Source organism: Leptosomus discolor, chromosome 3 (assembly GCF_034619465.1).
Source record: "Leptosomus discolor isolate bLepDis1 chromosome 3, bLepDis1.hap2, whole genome shotgun sequence".
Classification (NCBI taxonomy): domain Eukaryota; kingdom Metazoa; phylum Chordata; class Aves; order Leptosomiformes; family Leptosomidae; genus Leptosomus; species Leptosomus discolor.
Genome location: NC_141393.1, coordinates 51,482,058 through 51,502,184, shown reverse-complemented (window position 1 = coordinate 51,502,184; position 20,127 = coordinate 51,482,058). Strand labels below are relative to the sequence as shown.

The window sequence follows — 20,127 nt, the reverse complement described above, 5'->3', positions numbered from 1 at the left end:
TCACCTGCCTTCATTCCCGAGGAACGAGGCAATCCGCAGGGACCACAGGGCCCAACCAACAGCACAGAGAACAGCTCTCTGACTTGAGATGTGTGCGCTGGGATATGTGGTTTCTGCAGGCCATATCTCCGCATTAATGAAAACAGCACTCAGGGCAATCTTGTTGCTTACACCACAGCTCCTGGGATGTTCTTGGTGTTGTCATAGATTGAGTCCTCTACAGGGGCTGAGGAAAATTATGCGCCTCAGAGAACTCCAGCGAGCAACCACAGCTTCCGAGGTGAATGGCATTTCCCCTTTTCTTTCCTTCCTTATACTAGACTATTATTGTTATTTATTATCTTTAAAGTCCCCATATAATAATAATACATGGGAAACAGACTGCTCCCGTCAGAAAAATGATTAGCCAGGATTTTTGAGGTTACTATCTTTTGGATGCTCTTCTACTTTGACAGCCTCTCCCTACAGCCCTCTTTGCAACACCAGCCTGTGCTTATAATTACACCAACGTCACTTTTGATTTAAGGACTGTAATCCTTTGTCCTTGCTATAAACAACCTGCATTAAACACATGAACTGTGTGTACCAAGAGAAAAATAAATAAAGAGCTACAGAAAATGGTGTGAATCAACACCATGAAGCCACAGTACCAGAGCCTACCTATGCAGAGAGGAGCCTTGCCTCATCCATCCTGGGATACACAGCCTCTGCTGTGTACACTCAGCCCGAGAGGCACAGAGTACACTGGTATTGACTCAGTCTGCTCTCCCCTGAAGGAGGAAGGCATTGCTCAGGAATTGGGCCGTGCAGCTTAAATAGATGACAGAGCATCCACCACACTGTCACGACAGGGGCTGAGAGACTGGTGGGTGCCCCTGAGCAGTTGGACTTTTATAAAGGGTCTCACTGCAGAGTACCCTTGAGGTTTTGAATGATACAGGATTTTTATTTAATGTTCAAGACATTCCACCAACAAAACCTTGCTAATTCACACTAATGACTAGAAGATCTGCTGCAAATTAATTGCTAATTGGCAAAATTCGTTAAGTGAACAAACATGATAAGAAATAACTGAAGATACAGCTTCCCCAAACCAAGTTGGTTCATTTATTTTTGTGTGCCATTCAGTTATCATGATTTATGCTAATACTTTTAAGCATAGTTGTAAATGTATTTGAGTATATTTTGGAGGAGTAATGAAGTCTAAATAATAGCAGAGTTTGCAACACAGTCCCCTGTTATCTCTTACAGCATCACCACCTGCCAGGTGTGGAGACTGTCATGGGGACCTGCACTTGGAATGGAAGAGGTCTGCAGGACCTACAGACAGATTCAGCTAGGTCCCACGTGATTTTATGTATGCAGTCATCTTAAATGTCCTGCTCTCAATTTATCGCTTTCTTCATAAATGCTCCATTTCTGGTGCTCACAACTTGGTGTGAGCACTAGGAAAAAAAAAAAAAAATCCCACTTTTGTGCCAAAACCTTTTGTTCGGTCTATCACTGAAATACAAGGTTTTGAAAATTAACCAATGGTTATTTGGATTCACATGTACCCTCCCTGACGCTGCACTTTATTTTAATTCAATTTTGAGACAACCTTTTCCTTAAACTCAACTTTCCCCAACCCTAAACAATATGACTGTCCTAAAATCGTTACTCCTAAAAACTCCACACATCTAGCCTGTGTCTGTACAGCTATAAACTGTGGTTTTATGCACCAGCACAGGTATTATTGTTCAGTATTACAATACAGCTCTCTGGCATTGAAAGCCACTTCCTTCATGGATTTCAGCAGCAAGAAAACTTTCTCATTAGGCACTTTCTTCCTGGATATCTTTAGAGTACTGAATTGCTTAGTGGGTTTCTGGGAAGGAGTGCTAAAGTTTCAGATGAATAATGTTTTTTGCATTTTCTGGCTTAAGCTGGGGAAAGAAGGTCAACCTTCCCGCGACTGCATGGCTCTACTCTGCAGGAGCAGAAAGCCTTCACTCCTGCACAGTTTTAAGACTCAAGGAAGGAAAGAACCATACTAAGTATTTTAGCCTTAGAGCTCTGAAATTTAAAAAACCCCACAGAAATTCCATTTCAGATACGAATGTGCACATTTCTGGAAAGGTGAAGTGCCCAACTGCTCAAAACTAAAGCGCTACAATAGAAGGCAGATGGGCACTTGCAATACATATATGCCAAAGTCAGAACAGTTTGTAATTGCATAGGTATTCTCTGCCTCCATGAACATACATGCTTCCCCCTGCCCCAGCTTACAGCCATAGACTCCACATTTTATATCAGTGTCTGCTGATCTGCCAGATTAAGATTTAGGATATATAAAAATAAGAGTCATACCACTATGCCATCTCTACTATGCTATGTAATACATTAAACACACAGTGATCACTCTGGGCTGGCACATGACCACCAACTTGCTCCATCAATGAGGCTTAATTCCAAATAAACCAATCTTTTCAGAAGAAAACATTTCTATATTAACTTAGGTAAATAGTTATTTCCAGGTTTTTTTGGACTGAAGTTACACATGCTTCTCAAATTCCCAAATCCATTATGCAAAAATACACATTCTGTACTTGAATCCTCCTAGTAAATTAAACCAGTTTTACTTGTTAGAGGAATATACCTAGTGAAAGCTTTGTCAAGGATGAGGGAGGCCAACAGATCCCGCACACTCAGGCATATGGCAAAGCAGCTCACTGATATTATAAACATTAACACCTCATTACGCATCTAAAGCACTGATTCAACGGGTAAGGCTAAGAGAAAGAGAGAAGTTTCTTCTTCCTAAAGAAACCAAAGGTCCTGTCTCAGCATGGTAAAAAGGTCTTCAAGATTTTTATACTCTCCCCGCCTTCCCCCCTAGGAAGGGGGTACAGATTGCTTTGACCCAGCACAAGTGGCCTAAAATGAGAATGACTTGGAATCCACACAAATGATGGCTGATAACCTGGAAAGACTCAGCTTTCTCCCAATTTGACATACAGGTTGTGACAAGAAACAAGATCCTGACTAGACAAGTAGAACGCACACCTTGCCAGGACTGCCTGCCATTTAGAAGATGGTCATCTTCTGGCAAGCAAAGTATTATCTTCCACTTACCAATCCTGAGATTTCCTTGCCCTTAAATACATTTTGCTTTAAATATAGTGCAAGCCTGTAAAACAAACGCAAAAGGGCTACAGAATTGTTTGTGTAGGGAAAAACACAGGAAGAACGAACAAACTGCACAGGACATTTTTATGGGAGAGTGTTTTATGTTAAAAGCACATTACCAGTATGACACTACAGTATTTTGCTCTAGGAGATCTGCAGATTCCCAGAGTCCTACCCCTGCCTCTCACTAAAGGCACAGAAACCAAGCTAAGACCTGTATAGGTGGCTGCAGGAAATGGAAATGGCTGCAGCCTCTGAGCTGCATCTGACAAACAAATCAAGAGAACAGAAGAGTGTTCACAGTGAGCGCCCTAAGATAGGCCACAGGAGGGGGAACTCCGAGGACCCTTTCACATAGTACAAGAACATTATGTAAACTTCCACATCAGACACAAATCCAAAAAATTGAAGCAAAACATGCCTCTAGTCTTGAATTGACATTGCCTTTCTCTTAAATAATTTAACTGAAACTACACTTGCACAAATACAGAAAAGCACAGTGACTGACAAACAAAGAAGGACTGGTCAGAGATGTGAAGGCTGGGGGCATCCTTGGCTGTAGTGACCACGAGATGGTGGAGTTCAGGGTCCTGCGTGGAACAAGCAGGGTATTAAGTAGGATTGCAACCCTGGACTTCAAGAGACCCAACTCCAGCCTCCTCAAAGACCTACTTGGAGGAATCCTGTGGGCTAGTGTTCTAGGAGGCAGAGAGGCCCAAGAGAGCTGGCTGCTATTCAAGCAGCACTTCCTCCAAGCCTCAAGATTGGTGCATTCCTATGAGGAAGAAGTCAAGCAAAGGAGGCAGGAAGCCTGCTTGGATGAACAAGGAGCTTCTGGAAAAACTCAAAGGGAGAAACTTACAACAGGTGGAAAAAGGGGCTAGTCACTTGGGAGGGTTATAGAAACACTGCCAGAGAATTGAGGGATGCAACGAGGAAAGCTAAGGCCCACTTGGAATTCAATCTAGCCGAAGATGTCAAAAACAACAAGAAGGACTTCTTCAAACACATTGGCAGTAAAAGAAAGACCAGGGAAACTGTGGGCCCATTGCTGAATGAGGCGGGTACCCTGGTGACAGAGGATACAGAGAAGGCGGAGTTGTTGAATGCCTCCTTTGCCTCAGTCTTTACTATTAAAGCTGGCCCTCAGGAATGCCTGCCTCTGGCAGTAGGGGAAGGAGTCAGAAGAAAGGACTACCCCTTGGTCGAGGAGGATTGGGTTAGGGATCTTTTAGGTAAACTAGACAACCATAAATCCATGGGCCCTGATGGGATGCACCCATGAGTGCTGAGGGAGCTGGCAGATGCCATTGCAAAGCTGCTCTCCATCGTCTTTGAAAGGCTGTGGATGACAGGAGAGGTGCCTGAGGACTGGAGGATAGCCAGTGTAACTCCAATCCAAGAAAGAGGACCCAGGAAACTACTGACCAGTTAGCCTCACCTCCATTCCTGGGAAGGTGACGGAAGAACTCATTCTGGCTGTTATCTCCAAGCACATGGAGGAAAAGATTATCAGGAGTAGTCAGCGTGGATTCACTAAGGGGAGATCGTGCTTGAGCAATCTGACAGACTGGCTGGGTGGATGAGGGGAGGGCAGTGGATGTGGTCTACCTTGACCTTAGTAGGCCCTTAGACACTGTCTCACATCACATCCTCAGGTAAAAGCTTAGGAAGTGAGGGTTAGATGAGTAGACAGTGAGGTGGGTTGAGAACTGGCTGAAGGACAGAGCTCAGAGGGTTGTGATCAGGGGTGCTGAGTCCAGCTGGAGGCCTGTAACTAGCGGTGCTCCCCAGGGGTCGGTGTTAGGGCCTGTCTTATTCCATGTATTCATCAATGACCTCAATGAAGGGACAGTGTATCCTCAGCAAGTTTGCCAACTATACGAAGCTGGGAGGAGTGGCAGATAGAGCGAAAGGCTGTGCTGCCATTCAGCGAGATCTGGACAGGCTGGAGAGCCGGGTGGAGAGGAATCAAATGAAGTTTAACAGGGGCAAGTGTAGGGTCCTGCACCTGGGGAGGAATAACCCCATACATCAGTACAGGCTGGGGGGGTCGACCTGCCTGAGAGTAGCTCTGCAGAGAGGGACCTGGGAGTTTTGGTGGACATTGGGATGACCATGAGCCAGCATTGTACTCTTGTGGCCAAGAAGGTCAACAGCATCCTGGGTTGCATTAAGAAGAGTGTGGCCAGCAGGTCAAGGGAGGTCATCCTCCCACTCTGCTCTGCCCTGGTAAGGCCACACCTGGAGTACTGTGTCCAGTCCTGGGCCCCCCAGTTCAAGAGGACAGGAAACTAGTGGAGAGAGTCCAGCAGAGGGCTACTAAGATGATGAGGGGGCTCGAGCATCTCTCCTACAAGGAAAGGCTGAGAGACCTGGGACTCTTTAGCCTAGAGAAAAGAAGACTGAGAGGGGACCTTATCAACACTTATATTTATACTATATCTAAAGGGTGGGTGTCAAGAGGATGGGGCCAGGCTCTTCTCAGTGGTGCCCAGCGACAGGACAAGGGACAACAGGCACAAGCTGGAACACAGGAAGTTCTGCTTCAACACGAGGAGGAACTTCTTTACTCTGAGGGTGACAGAGCACTGGAACAGGCTGCCCAGGGAGGTTGTCGAGTCTCCTTCCCTGGAGACATTCAAAACCCACCTGGATGTGTTCTTGTGTGACCTGCTCTAGGCTAACCTGCTTTGGCAGGGGAGCTGGACTTCATGGTCTCCAGAGGCCCCTTCCAACTCCTACCATTCTGTGATTCTGTGACTAATTACACTCTGATTATTATATTCGTTACACTAATGAAAGAAAAAATAATATACATAATGCTCCGCACAAGTGACATACAATCAGATTATCTGATGAATGACACCTGTGTCACTTGGGGCACACAAAGGTAGTTAAACCTTCTCAAATCAGTCCAGGACTGCCAGACAAAGGTCCCTGAGGCCCTGTACTGCACAGACACTGTTTGGTACCTGATGATTCAAGAGAAGCAGCAACACAGAGTGTCCTTTCCAAAACTACAACTTATTAAAATAAGACTCCATTACTGTACCCAGAGTGCTCTCTTTATACCCAAAAGCCTACTAAGGCTTTGGTCCAGATGCTCTCCCACACCAAAGAGCTCCAGGAAAAAAGTGACAGATGCATTTTCTTTCAGCAATTTAACATTAATTGCCTTTCAGTTTAACTAAGAATGAGAATGGAGGAAGAGAAGTGTTGGATTCACCTTCTCTAGTTCATTCAAGACTTTGTACCCTTTGCTGTTCCCTTTAGAAATAAATACTCCAATATTTTCATCTTATTTCACTCTCTACAGGCAGGAGTTTGATTAGGAAATGCACCAGCACTCTCTTGGCCCTAATTAAAGGGCATGTAATACAACAAATAGATGGCAATACCACAACATTAATTTGATCCAGCCTGCATCATTTGTTCATTACTTTTATTCACAGAAATGAGACTACTACTTTCCTTCCACACCTCTGTCAGGCTCCCCATGGAAATTACTCTCATCCACTTCTTATAGAGTGCAAAACATACAACTTTGCTAATGAAAAATTGCTAGCAGAAGCAACAAGCACATCTCAGCTAACTAATCCATGGGATGTTCAGATCTGGAAACATAAACTTTCCTATCTAATAAGGGTGTGCTGATCTCCATCAGACTGATGCCAGGATGCCTTGGAGTGCAATCAATACAAAAAAATAAATTATTAATTGCTCCAAGTAATTAAATTTACCAAATCCAAATAAAAATAACTGATATTTTATGGAACTGCTTCCAAAGCTGAACCTCTGAAGGGACAGTATTGATCACAGGAGGACAGACAGATGTTTCACATGTTCACAGCCAACGAGGTCTGGGTTTGCATTAATGACAGGGAAGGAATAGAGCCAACATCCTCCGATGCAGAGTAAACAGAGTGTTTGGCCATTTAATTGTGGGTCACATCAAATATGGAGAATAAACATGTCTAAACACATACATACAACCCTATCTTCCTCTAGAAATATCATTTACCTTGGAGCTGTAGTAAGCACTCAGTTCCCACTCCAAGAAAAAAAAAAAACGGAAGAGAACTCACACACATACATTCCCCCCACAACCACAGTAAATTCTTACTCATTAATCACTGCTAAAAAAAAATGCTCAGCAGGCTAGTAAATATTTAAAAGCTGGTAAGTGTGAATATTTGAATCAATGGGTACTAAAGCTGTATTTAAATTTTTCCTTCCTCTACTACTTTTTTAATTGGTCCAACTGGCAAATTGTCTACAAGATCCCAATTAGTAGATGGAATCAGGCTGCTGGCTGGAAGCCTTGTCTGAAGAGAAGTGGTCAGCTTTGAATGACTAAGTTGGAGCATCCCTCAGCCCCTTCTGCGGACTGAGATCTCTACAAACTCCTTTTCATCCTGGAGTTTTGTTTTGTTTCCAGATGAGACATTCACTCAACCGATTCTCTTCCAGTTCCTTTGTTTCCAAAGTCGTGACAACAGAGCAAGGACACAAGACTCATACCTCAACATGTGGGAGTAAGGACAAACGTTCACCCTTTTCCACCCATCACCTTCCTTCTTAAAAGCGCTGCTCATCATTTCAACAGTTTTTAATGAAATCACAACTTTGTATTTGCAGATAAGGCTGAGAGAGAAGATGAGCAACTTAAAACACACTGAAGATGTGTTAAGTATGCCAAAGTCAAGTGCTCTGAAGACAGTCAAAGACAAAAGCCAAACTTAAAAGAAAGCTGAACATGACATGGTACAGAAACACTTCAGCAAATTCAAAATAAACTCAGCTCTGCCCCAGAGAAGCAACACAATGCCTACATCACAAATGTGGTTATTGTTGATTTGTCTGTGTCCTGGAAAAGATTCAAGTTGAACAGCTCCCATTGTCCTTTTCTTCAGGCAGATCCTCAACAAAGCTTTCATTCCTCATAGCTCCCTGCTTTCTCTTTGGTCTCTTCCTCTCCTTTCCCTGTACAAATTCCCTACTCATTTCTCATTTCCTCTGGCTGTCTGCCCTCCCAGCTGAGCAGATCTGGTATAACAGGAAGTTTTCCAGAAGTAACGCTTAGGATTAATAATACATTTCTGATATTATTTTCATAACACTGTTTTACTAACAGCAAAGGTCTAAAATTCCTTTTCAAGAAACTCATGAAAAGATTACCCCCTTCCAAAACATCCACTACTGCCTCCTGTTCTCAGTGGCACCAAGGCAATACACTGCCTTGAATTAAGACGAAGCTTTTCATAGTGCCCAGCTTCCTACTGCCTTAGAGAAACTTGCAGTCTGTGCTGTCAGGAGGAAGAGGGGAAATCCCATGCAGAGCAAGGGCACAGGGGCTGTGGCCTTCTTTGCCTGTGGCCACAGTCCCATGGAGAACAATGGGAGACTGAAGCCATTGTGATAGAAGGCAGCTTGTCGAACTCACTAGAGAAGATAACTCTTCAGCATGTGCTGAAGGAGAAACTTTTGGTTATGAAGAATAATGGCCATTAAGTGACCATTAATCCTAGGGGGGAAAAAAAAAAAAAGTCTTCAAATTCAGCCTGTGTGTAAGATTTTGTAAGCTTTAATGACAGGGGGAATTTCAAAAGCCAAGGCTACTGTCATAAAAACTAGTGGGAACAAATTAAGTTGAATACAGACTGCTAAGTTTTTCTTCAAGGACTCATTTCTACAAATTAATAAGAACTCAAGTTTTCAGAGTAATTTTAAATCCTCAGGGAAAAAAAAGCATCTCTAATCAAAGAGCAAGTGCTATTATTTTCACATGTGACAGAGACTGAGTCCCTGTTCTCAGTGCAAAATCCAACTTTGCCTAACTATGAAGGCGTAAAGCATGGTAGCGAAGTACAAAATAAAGGAGGACAATAGAAGCCTTTAGGTGAGGAACCCTTTAGGTCCTCAGGCAAAAGAACTTACTGCAGGATGTCACAAGCCTTTAGAAATCATTTTCCAATGCGCTCAGGGCAAAACATCTTACGCTGTACGTTGCCACAGTAAGAATTTCGAGCACAGCATCCCAATTCCTCACTTAGTTCTAGTCAGCTCCCACCCTTATCAATTCCACACCCCAAGTAAAATAATTCAGATTCGCATGGATTGTCAACTCTATGCCACTTAGCACTTCAGCACTTCTTACCAGTTCTGACTTCACGTAATTAATTCTCCCCATCACCCATATGTGAAGCAATTGGGTCTACTAGCTCCCGTTTTAAAAACAGGGAAGACTTGAATAAGGAAGCCAGGTGACTGGCTAAAAGCCACAAATTCATTCATTTTGCTGGGTTGGAGGCAGGTTTCACATTCCCCAGCAACAACATGTTGGTTTTTTCACTTCAATCAGTAATTTGCAATCTTTTTCAATCTGCAAACCACTGGTACTTCTAATAACAGCATTTATCTCCTTAAAAAATTCAAGCAGAGCATAAAAGTTGTTCTAGGTCATCCCAGGAGCTGGGATACTGCAGGCTGAAAGTTGCTGAATCAGACTGCCATGCCTCAGATTATCACTGCATTTTGTTAGCATTAAAGAAAAACTGGAGTAGCATGTAGCGCCCATTTTCACAAAGGCTGGAATTTGAATTGTCTGCTTGGCATATGAAAAGGCTGCTGGCTTTGCCAGATGGTTCCATCACTGATAGGTTATTGCTTAGCTTCTCTTCCGGAGGGGGTAAAAAAAAATAGAAAAGATCAACCATCACTTATTAGTTTTCAAAATCCAAATCAATTTCCATAAATTACTCTATTTATCTTAGTGCCAGAGAACACATCTGCCACGTCTCCATAAATCTCAACACATGCACTGCAGTCTTGCCCGTCACTTGCCTGTGATTTCCACAAGGCTGTAGTCCCTCACTCAAACAGGTAGCTTGCAAATGGTGGCACCTGAACACTAAAGGGGTCCAGCAGCAGTGACCTTGCTGAGGCATACCGCCTCTAATGTGCACATGCACCCATACGTCAAAGAATCACAGAATCACAGAATAGTTTGGGTTGGAAGGGACCTTTAAAGGTCACCTAGTCCAACCCCCCCTTGCAGTAAGCAGGGACATCTTCAACTAGATCAGGTTGCTCAGAGCCCCGTCCAACCTGACTTTGAACACTTCCAGGGATGGGGCTTCTACCACCTCTCTCAGCAACCTGTTCCAGTGTTTCACCACCCTCATTGTAAAAAATTTCTTCCTTATACCTAGTCTAAATCTGCCCTCTTTTACTTTAAAACCATTACTCCTTGTCCTATCGCAACAGGCCCTGCTAAAATGGTTGTCCCTATCTTTCTTACAGCCCCCCCTTCAAGTACCGAAAGGCTGCAATAAGGTCTCCCTAGAGCCTTCTCTTCTCCAGGCTGAACAACCCCAAGTCTCTCAGCCTGTCCTCATAGGGTAGGTGTTCCAGCTCCCCTGATCATTTTTGTGGCCCTCCTCTGGACTTGCTCCAACAAGTCCATGTCTTTCTTGCGCTGAGGGCTCCAGAGCTGGACACAGTACTCTGGGTGGGGTCTCACCAGAGCAGAGAGGAGAATCATCTTCCTCGACCTGCTGGCCATGCTTCTTTTGATGCAGCCCAGGATACGGTTGGCCTTCTTGGATGTCAAAGCAGCATGATCCCAAACACATTTCTGTTAACGGCCCCAGGGTGTTCCCAGCAACATCTGCAACTACTCTGACATCAAGAGAACATCCCATAAAACAGTCTTTAAAAGTGACCTAGAAAATTACTATGCCAAGTGAGGGTGCTGGGCAAGGAATCTACTTCTCCACTTTTGCTACAATAAAGCAACTAAAGATTATTTTATTTGGCTAGGGAAAAAAAAAAAAAACAAAAAACAAACAACCACCACACACACTTCTACTGGGCAAACGGGATTTTGCTATCAAAACCCCTCTGAAAACATGCAGTTGGCCAGGCAGGTTTAACTTACTCGGTATCCCAAAACCTGTCGCTAAGAGACAAATATCAAGTCTTGCTGATAAAACAGCAAGACTGTTCTCTTCTCAGCAACACCCGTGCAACAGAATGAACAAAGGGGTTTTTCCCAAAAATATTTCTGAAGATAATGGAAATCAGAAGGTTAAAAATTTTATGAGTTTGTGTTTCTTTTTCAGGAAACAACCTGAACATCCAGTTCTTAAAAGCACCTCTCATCAACTAATACACCTGCTCTATGAGACCTATTACATTTGGCTGTGAGCTGTTTGGACTAGACAGCTCCATTTGGGTCTGTCACGTGTCTAACAAAGCAGGCACACCAGTAACAAACACCAGCAAGTTTAGGTGCCCCTGCAAGGCCAGGAGATGGCTTTCACAGAGCCAGCATTCCAGGTTTCTGAGTCTCCACATTTACAGAATTCTTTTCTTATTTTAGAGTCAAAAACTTGACTTTCTTTAGCTATAAAAGGAGAACAGATGAGGAGATAGACAGGCAGACTGAAAGACACTAACAGAGGTCCCAAGGGACCAGGACAACAGCCTACCCTCTGGCTTCGCAGCGTGACACCTGCAGATTTGAAGTCGGGAAACTTGATGCCAGCAGTCTCAGGAACAGCCTGAAAGAGATCGAAACAGGATGTTAATGGAGGAAACACAAGAAAGTCAAGATTTCATACAGAGGCTATCTGAAGGGGAAACACTGCTTCCTATGACAGAGAACCACCTGCCACAGACACATGTCAGAGCTGAGACAAGAGGAAAATCCCAAGCAATGGGATTCAGTGGGAAAATCCCAAGCAATGGGATTCAGTGGGAAAATCCCAAGCAATGGGATTCAGTGGGAAAATCCCAAGCAATGGGATTCAGTGGGAAAATCCCAAGCAATGGGATTCAGTGGGAAAATCCCAAGCAATTGACTTAGAAAAAGACTCTAGTTCAAGGTATCTTTGGAGAGCTCAAGCATTTTTGTTTTGTTGCTTTAAGTGCACTGCTCTACACAAGGCCTCACACCCACGAACACACACATAAACCCTAACCCTAAATGGCACTCCTTATACTAACATCTGCATATTTGCACAATATCATCCTTACCTAATTTAGGTCCATTTCACTGATCAAAACAGGACAGGATTTCCCTAAATCTTGGCTTTTGACTTCAAGTCCTTTAAGGAATGAGCCGAGAACCTCTGATCTGTACAGACATGAGCCCACTAATGAGGATGTAAGGACTGCACCTCTCCAGGGAGGCCTGCTATTTACATACAATTTGCCATTTTTCCACTCAGACAGTTTTCCTTCTTCCCCATTTCACATTTAAAGTATAGCAATATAAGGCGGCAAACTTTAATGCTGCTGCTGCTAGCAGAGCATTTAGTTGCATTTCAACAAAGTGGAAAAAAATAAATGCAAACCCTTAAAAATCTGTGCTGCTAAGCAAAGCACAAGCTGAGCAAACTTTTAAATCATTAAACCAGGCTATGGGCAGGGCCCTGGGCACCAAATGGTGTGGGGTCCCTTGAACAGGTCAGCACCACTCATGATTCAATCTAAAAATAGCCACAGTCTCTGCAAAACACATGCTCAATCACACTTTTCCAAACGGAAGACACTTCAAATCTCCCAATTTCTTTGGAGAGGCGTTCACCTGACTGCTCCCACATTTCTATGCAGAGAGGCTCTGCAGCTTGCTCTTTGTTCATTCCAGACAGGGATGAGACAATCAGGGCTGCCCCAAGATCATAAGAGATGCTGAAGGACAGTGACTCAATTCCTCAAGTTCCCTGTCAGTGACTCTCACATCTCTATCAGCTATCTCTAGGCCTTGGTCTTGAGGTAGCACATTGCAAACCACTCCGCATGACCAGGCATTAAGATTTTTTTCAGTTATCTATGGTCAGTCCAATAAACAGAGGCCCCAGGAAGAGATTTCTAAACACGACCATGGTGGAAAAAGTATTCTCCGAGTACCAACAGGGCTCATGAATTCACAGAGATCACTTTGATCTTTCTAGGATGTAACTCTCTCTGCTTGGATTATTAGAGACAAAAAAGGCTGCAATCAAAAACCAATCCTCTCTCCTTCCTTTGGATGAAGACTAGCTTTCAGACTCCCTGAACTCTACCCCTAGCCTGTTGCTGAGCACCCTGACACAAGCAGTGAGGGTAAATCAGCATTGTTTGCTTAGCTGAGAACTCTGACTACACTCAGCGCATAAGCAATTAAATGGGTTCTTTTGCCTTGCATGCCTGTACATGCTGTAAACGCTTCAACCTCAATTGACTCTTTGGTAAATGATTTTCCTTTGTTGAAATGATGCTGATGCAGCTCCCGATTCAAATTCTTAGTTAAAATGCAATTTTTTTCTTAACATTTCCAAGCTATAGCTGGTAATTGACTCCTAATGGACTCTGTCATGGTTGAAATGATACTACTGCAACAACATAAACTGCTTCTCTACCCACCCTGGCGTGCCTATCCACTATATGCCTGCAGACAGGCACAGCCAAGAGGCAATATTTAGGCTGGACTCCCCCACCTTGACATCCTCAGCATCTTTCCAGCCCCATTCTCCCTCACCACCCTTTTTTCATTACCACCAATAACAAGCTGCTTTCTTCAGGGGGAGATGCGCCAGCCACGGTTGAGCTTTACCAGATCAACCCTCAAAGGAATTCAATGCACAAGGTGCCCAATGATATTATAGCAATTTCATAGAGAGGCAGGGGGGGATCCAAAACAACATTTTAAGGAAATGGTGGCCATTACACACACTTCATCAAGCAGTAACTGTCTAGCATTCACTGCTTCTCTCCCCTCCCTGCACAGACCCTTTTGGAGGACAGTGACACAAATGCTCTCTGTTCACAAGGTGGAGGAACAGGAATTCCCAGGGACTCACTGGAAACATCTGAGATTTTGTAACAGCCCTTTCCTACTGAAGGTGCTGGATATAGTTCAGTCCATTCTGTCCTCTTTCCAGAAAGGGAAATTGAGGTAACATCAAATGTGAACTGAAATCTGTGCTCTTGGTTCTTTAGACTTGAGTTTGGCTCAGGGAAAAATCAGAAGCAATAGCTCCCAGAACACAAGAGTCGCCCAGCAGGGCTGCTCTGATCACAGGTGAGGAACAGGAGAGGGGCATGTACTGAGCTTGGGGAGATGCTGCTAAGACCCAGGAGCAGGGAAGGGAAATCTGGACTAGAAAAAGAAGGCAGGTGCAAGACAATGGGTTTGTGGGACAACCCTGCACAGCAGTACCAGAATAAACTTGGGAGAAGCAGGGAGATAGATGGTTCTCCCTGCCATGAGTCATGGAGCAGCTGGCATTTTTTCATCCCATTTCTCAGGGAGGGAAAGGGAAACAGGACTTAAATCAGCATTTTTCAAATGGGAGAGAGACAGAGCTCACCAGAGGACTCTGACAATGGCTGCCTTAGACCAATCTGCCTTCCAAAAGACATAACCAAAAAAGCATCTGCCAGAAGGCAGTTAGCAGCTACTCCCGTCAAAACAGCTCAGGGCCCGATCCAGTAGGATTGCTGAAGAAACACATTACCCATGCAAAGCATAGCAAAGGAAAGAAGAGGGGGGGAAAGAAAAAAAAAAAAAAAGAAAAAAAAAGATAAATGTTTACAGGCTTCTCTGTCTCTTTCTTCTGTGGCAGCTTCTTTTTGGGAGCCTTCCGCTCGGCACGTCTCTGCTCAGTGGTGGTGTCAGCAGCTGTGATGAGCTTCTGCAGGTCTTGGGTTCTCTTTTCTCTCTCTTTCTTCCTGGTTTCGATTTTGCGGAGCTCCTGGATGAGGTATTCCTCTTCTGCCACCTGCAGACCAGAGCACGTAAAGGCAATCAGAGCAGCAGAGGAGGACTAGCAAGGCAAGGGGGCCATCTACCGATAACAGCCCTGCTCTGGGCCAGCCTGGGAACGACTTTAAACTCACCCGACTAGTATCTTGTATTTGCAGAGCACGTTATGCTCCACAGCCTTACCCTGCATCCATGTCAATGCCAGTCTACAAACTGGCAGGTACTGTATCACAACATCCATCACCCTTCAGCAGCATCTATAAATGATTAATCCCACCTCCAGACAAAGAGACCAAGAGCACAGATAGAAGGGTAAAAAAAGCCCAAATACACTGTAATTGTAAATGCAGTGTTGTGAAAAGCTGGCTCCCCTCCTCAGGCACAGCATGTAGAACCTAGAGCAGCTATACCTAGTATCAGCACATCTGTCAGTGTTGGGAGGGACAACCGAAGTCATTACACATATGAATTTGTCATTAGAGGGAACTACTAACAGAAAAGGATGCTCTCCCCCAGCCTTTGGGGAACACACGGTTCCTTAAACTCTAAACCGTGGGACAGTTACATGGCTTCAACAAAGAGAAGAACTAAATATGCAGATTTACAGCCTTTGATGTTTTCTGGCAAAATTTTTACTCCTAAGGAAATAATTGTCTCCCCTTGGGACTCGGGGACTTATAAGGACATGGAACTGAGAATTTGTTTCTATTCAGAGGACTAGTACAGCAAGTGTCACAGAGGTGCTAGCAGTCACCAGAGACCATAACTCTGCTCACCTAGAACTCTCTAGTGTGTAGCCAGACTTCTCAGTTATCATTCTTTTGTATCACTTAAAATGACAGGAACTCAACAACAAAAGCACTACTTAGGTGTTGCTCTTTTCTCGTCCAGTCTTTCTTTCCCTTTCCCACCCTCCAGCCTCTTTCACCCACCTACTGATTCAATTTATCATAAATCTTTTGGAGCAGTGATGCTCTATTCCCCAAGTTACCTGCTCTGGTGTCCTATTGTACAGCCTTTCCAGTTGTTCCTTCCTTCGCCTCTCATGGCCAGCATCAAAGACTGGGATTTTCAGGTCTGTGCCTGGAGCTGCACGAATATTAGCCAGCTTGGCACAGATGTGATAATATCGTTCCTTCAGGTCCTCCACTGATCTTTTCTGTGGAAGACATCACAGAAGGACAACATTATAGAAGAACCAAGCAAAACAAGGACCACTGGCTAAAGCATGTCAAGATAGGCTGTAAGACACAGTGCTTGGGAAGAACAGCAGGGAGCCTTGCCAGACCCCATGGAACCACAGGGAAGGGGGAGTTTCTCAGGAAACTGCGTGAATTAACAGTAATGGGTTCACAGCTACTGCTTTAAAAACACCCACCAGAGGGTCCAACAATACAGCCAAAGGTTAGAGACAACACAGCAGCGAAGTACTATCCCTGCTTCCTTTTATCTGGGAGTTGTCTGAAGAGGAGAAAACGTGTGAACAGGAAACTGCTAAACACACAGGAGGCCTCCTCTGAGCTGCTCCAGACAATGGCCATTCAAGCCACAACCAAGAAGGCATCAGCTGCAACAATTCATTGCCCATCATTACATGCAGTCTGAGCTGTGCTTCCCTACTCTAAGCACCAAAAGTGTTTGGGCTGCCCAGCTGGGCAGACTCTTGTTATTTCACTCTGTTCTTCATGTGAGCATTTCAGAGGGCAACAAAAAGCTCCAGTATCTGGATCAGTTTTGTAGGAGTCACATCATTCCCCCGTGTCACCAGGAGGCACGGAACCAGCAGTTAGTGGAGATTTACGATCATGACACCAGGGTTGCATCTTCAGACCACTGATGGTCCCTGCTTCACAGCAGGAGGTGACAGAAACCTTCACCAGGTCAGAACAAAAGCCGAGCTGCACCAGGGAAAAATCCCAATCCCTAGGGACCATTAGCTGATCCTTCTCCCATGGCCTGGACTGGAATCAAGGACTCCTATCCTGCTCAGCCTAAACAAACTCCCCAGCTGCCTTTTCTCCAAGGAACAATGAGTTCTTCTCCTGGCAGGGGCAAACCATCTAACTTTCTAATAAAACACAACAGGGAACAAGCACAACTCACAGTGGATTTAATTACAAACAAAGCCCTGTGCTGGAAATTCAATATTCCTTGCTGCCAATAATTCATTATTTTCCCCTAATTAAGTTGATATAAAAGGTAATTTGGTCTTTGCACTGCAGCAAGCCCTGCACATGCCATAGCAGCATGCTGCTAGCAGCACCTTGGCCCCCGAGACTCACCTTGAACTGCTGGTGATCATAACGGTCATGAATCACCACAAAGCGTAGATCAAAACGCCGAGCCAGGTCAAAGAGGTGGTCTGTCTCAGCTTTGGTCCACGCATCATCATGGAGATACATCTGGTACTCCTGCTCCGAGTAGACAGGTACTTGCACTGTCTATACAGAGAAAAAAAAAAAAAAACAACACGGTAGCTGTCTTGCAGCACTACCCTTCTCACTGCCAGCAGGTAAGGGACAAGATACTTGAGCCAAGAACCAGTGCAGCACACTGACACTAGGGGGCTGCCAGGACCCTGAGCAATGGGTCCTGGTAGGAAACAGGACAAGCAGGCAGAGGACTTGATAAGGAGCAGTGTGTGATCTCAGGGACACAAACATGACATTCTGGGGAGCATACCAGGAACTACTGCTTGGGAGGCTGAAACCTCTTTCAGGTGGCTGACAGGCAGAGGTCAGCAACCCACATCCTGACTACAGGTTTCAAAATTATCAGGCTAACATGACAGTGAAAACAAGGTTCAGTCAGTCTCCCTGCATTCCTCCCATACAGCAGCACCAACACCTTGACATAAACCGCTCTGACAGTCAACTCTACTTGGCTTAGGACACACTCAGCAGGACGAACGAGAAAAGCAAGGAGCAGTAGGTAGTCCTAGTCTTTAGCACACCTTTTAACTTTGATACACAACCTACTTCTTTCATGTTTGGCACAGACAGCTCCAGGAAGATCTGAAACGCTGGTTGCTGTACAACTGAGGGCCACAAACTTGGCAAACAACCTTGTCCCTCCCTTCCTCATCCACCCTTTCTCCAGCAGAGCCACAGGGCCAAACAACAATCCAACTCTCAGAGTGTCCCAAGTGCCTAAAAAGTCAAACCAACACCACTGTCCCCAGCCTAGAACTGCTCTGCAAGGGCTCCATCCAGAACACAAGTGTCACATGGGTACTAAAGGAACAGTGAAAATACTCACTGTATTAGGGGAAGTCCTAGTGTGTGGTAAAGCAAAAATGCAAAGCACAAGCCTGTGCTTTCCTCCCTTATCCCCTCCCACCACTCCCGCAGTAGAACTTTGCTCAGCCTGAGAAGGTCCTGCCTCCACAAGAAAACACCGTGTGCATGCGAGCAGCACACATGCTTCAACATCTCTATGGCCTCCTGAGTCCTATGCCAGAAAAGTCATCCTCATGAACTCCATACAGCTCAGAGGAACATTTCTGAGCCTCCAAATAACAGCTTCTTTAAGTCCACTGCCCTTCTTCCACCACTTAGATACAGAAGCTTAAAGGTGAAGTATATCTCTTGGGGAGGCACTGCACCTTAACCTTCAAGTACCACTTCCACCAGGAGAAAAGCCACCCTACTAGACACCATAAAGGTGTCCTGTATACATCATGAAAAAAAAAATTCTCAAGTAGCATACATAAATGAAAAGAGCCAAAAGGGCCCTCTGCAGTGGGAAGGGGGCAGATACTTGATCAGAGAAGAGAATGGGACAAGAGCAAAGAGCAGTCCCCAAAACACTTCCCCAGCTCCATTCATGGCTGCTCAGGTGACAGCTGCTGAGAAGTGAGGAGAAACCCATCAGATGGAAAGCTTAAGCCAACCATGGGATGATTATAAGTTCAAATGCAACATAGCCATGAAATACAAATATGACCCCCAAGAGAGGGATTTCCAACAGACACTGGCAGGGTTTCAGTTGCATTAACGAGACCTTTGGCAGGAATACCAACTATAACTCTGACCCCTGTTCAGGAAAGATGAATTGAAATGGGAACAAGTACAGAGAAGAGCAACAAGAATGAGTAACGGGGTGGGGAGCTTGTCTTCCCACAGCAGACTGGAAGAGAAAGGAGCCTAGCAAAGGAAGTCTGAAAGGCAATCTGACTGCAGGTTTCAAGTATGCTAGATGGAATGAAAGGAAGACCCACAGAAAGAAAAGAACAACCGAAATAAGGACAAAGAAACTGGCTTGCAAGGAAATGCCAATTTAACACGGAAAACTTACCCTGAAAATAAGAAATGGAGCAGAGACAGTCTGGAAGTGCTTCCCAAGGAAGCACAGAGGCAGGAAAATCCAAGTGCTTTTCAAAAGGAACTTGATCAGTTTATGAAAGGGGACTGGATGGTGCAAGACCTGAATGAGCCAAGAAGAGGATTCAATGGCCCAGAAAACCCCTCTCAGTCCTGCATTTCACACTGTAAACTCACACAACCATGGGCATTAAATTAGCTGAAACTGTTCAGGAAAGATCCTGGAGCCATGACACAGTTCTGTGAAAACATCAGCACAACGCCTAGTAGTGGTGAAAAGAAACTGAACAATAAAAATGATCAGGGACATAAGAGAAACACAGCCAATACATAAATGTGCCATGCTTCCCTAAGTGAAACACTCACTCCTAGTCCATCTATTTCAAAAGAAAGGATATTTGAGAACAACAAGGGCAAGACAGGGCACAGAAGGGCAGATATATGTCAAATTATGGAAAACACAGCACATAGCAAGGACAATTTACTACGTTATGTAACACAAGATCTCAGAGGCACCAAATGAAACCCTAAGGCAGCAGTTTAAAATGGACAGAAGAAAGCACCTTCGCACATCATACAAAATCAATCTGAAGAACTCATTACCATGGGATATTCACAAAGCAGCTTTCTGCCCTGAACCTAGCTAGCAAGAACTATTGAAAACAAATTCCAAGTTAAGAAATCCTTAAGCCAAAGACCAGCAGAAGCTAGGAAAAAATGCTCTATATTTGCCCCATTCTCATATTCTTTCTCTAAGCCTTTACTAAGTAGCCAGAAACACAATAACGGCTGAGAGATGCCTTTGCTCTGACACCAGTGAAGCTGCTTTTATACTCCTATTTCATACCCTCGATCAAGGCTCACTGTACACTGTGAAACTTA

At 44.5% G+C, this 20,127-nt stretch overlaps 1 protein-coding gene across 3 annotated transcripts in view; it reads right to left on the bottom strand.

The window, feature by feature from the left end:
- The window catches only part of DMAP1 (DNA methyltransferase 1 associated protein 1), a 31,919-nt gene that overhangs the window by 6,305 nt on the left and 5,487 nt on the right, over positions 1 to 20,127 (bottom strand). For 2 of the 3 annotated variants that reach the window (XM_086462914.1, XM_086462915.1), the window contains exons 4-7: positions 17,206 to 17,364; positions 15,915 to 16,082; positions 14,754 to 14,939; positions 11,664 to 11,735 (exon numbers count right to left, since the gene is read on the bottom strand). In XM_086462914.1, the coding sequence (XP_086319040.1) occupies positions 11,664 to 11,735; positions 14,754 to 14,939; positions 15,915 to 16,082; positions 17,206 to 17,364 (585 nt within the window). The remainder of the gene's footprint in view (positions 1 to 11,663; positions 11,736 to 14,753; positions 14,940 to 15,914; positions 16,083 to 17,205; positions 17,365 to 20,127) is intronic. The other variant, XM_086462916.1, reaches the window with a different exon arrangement.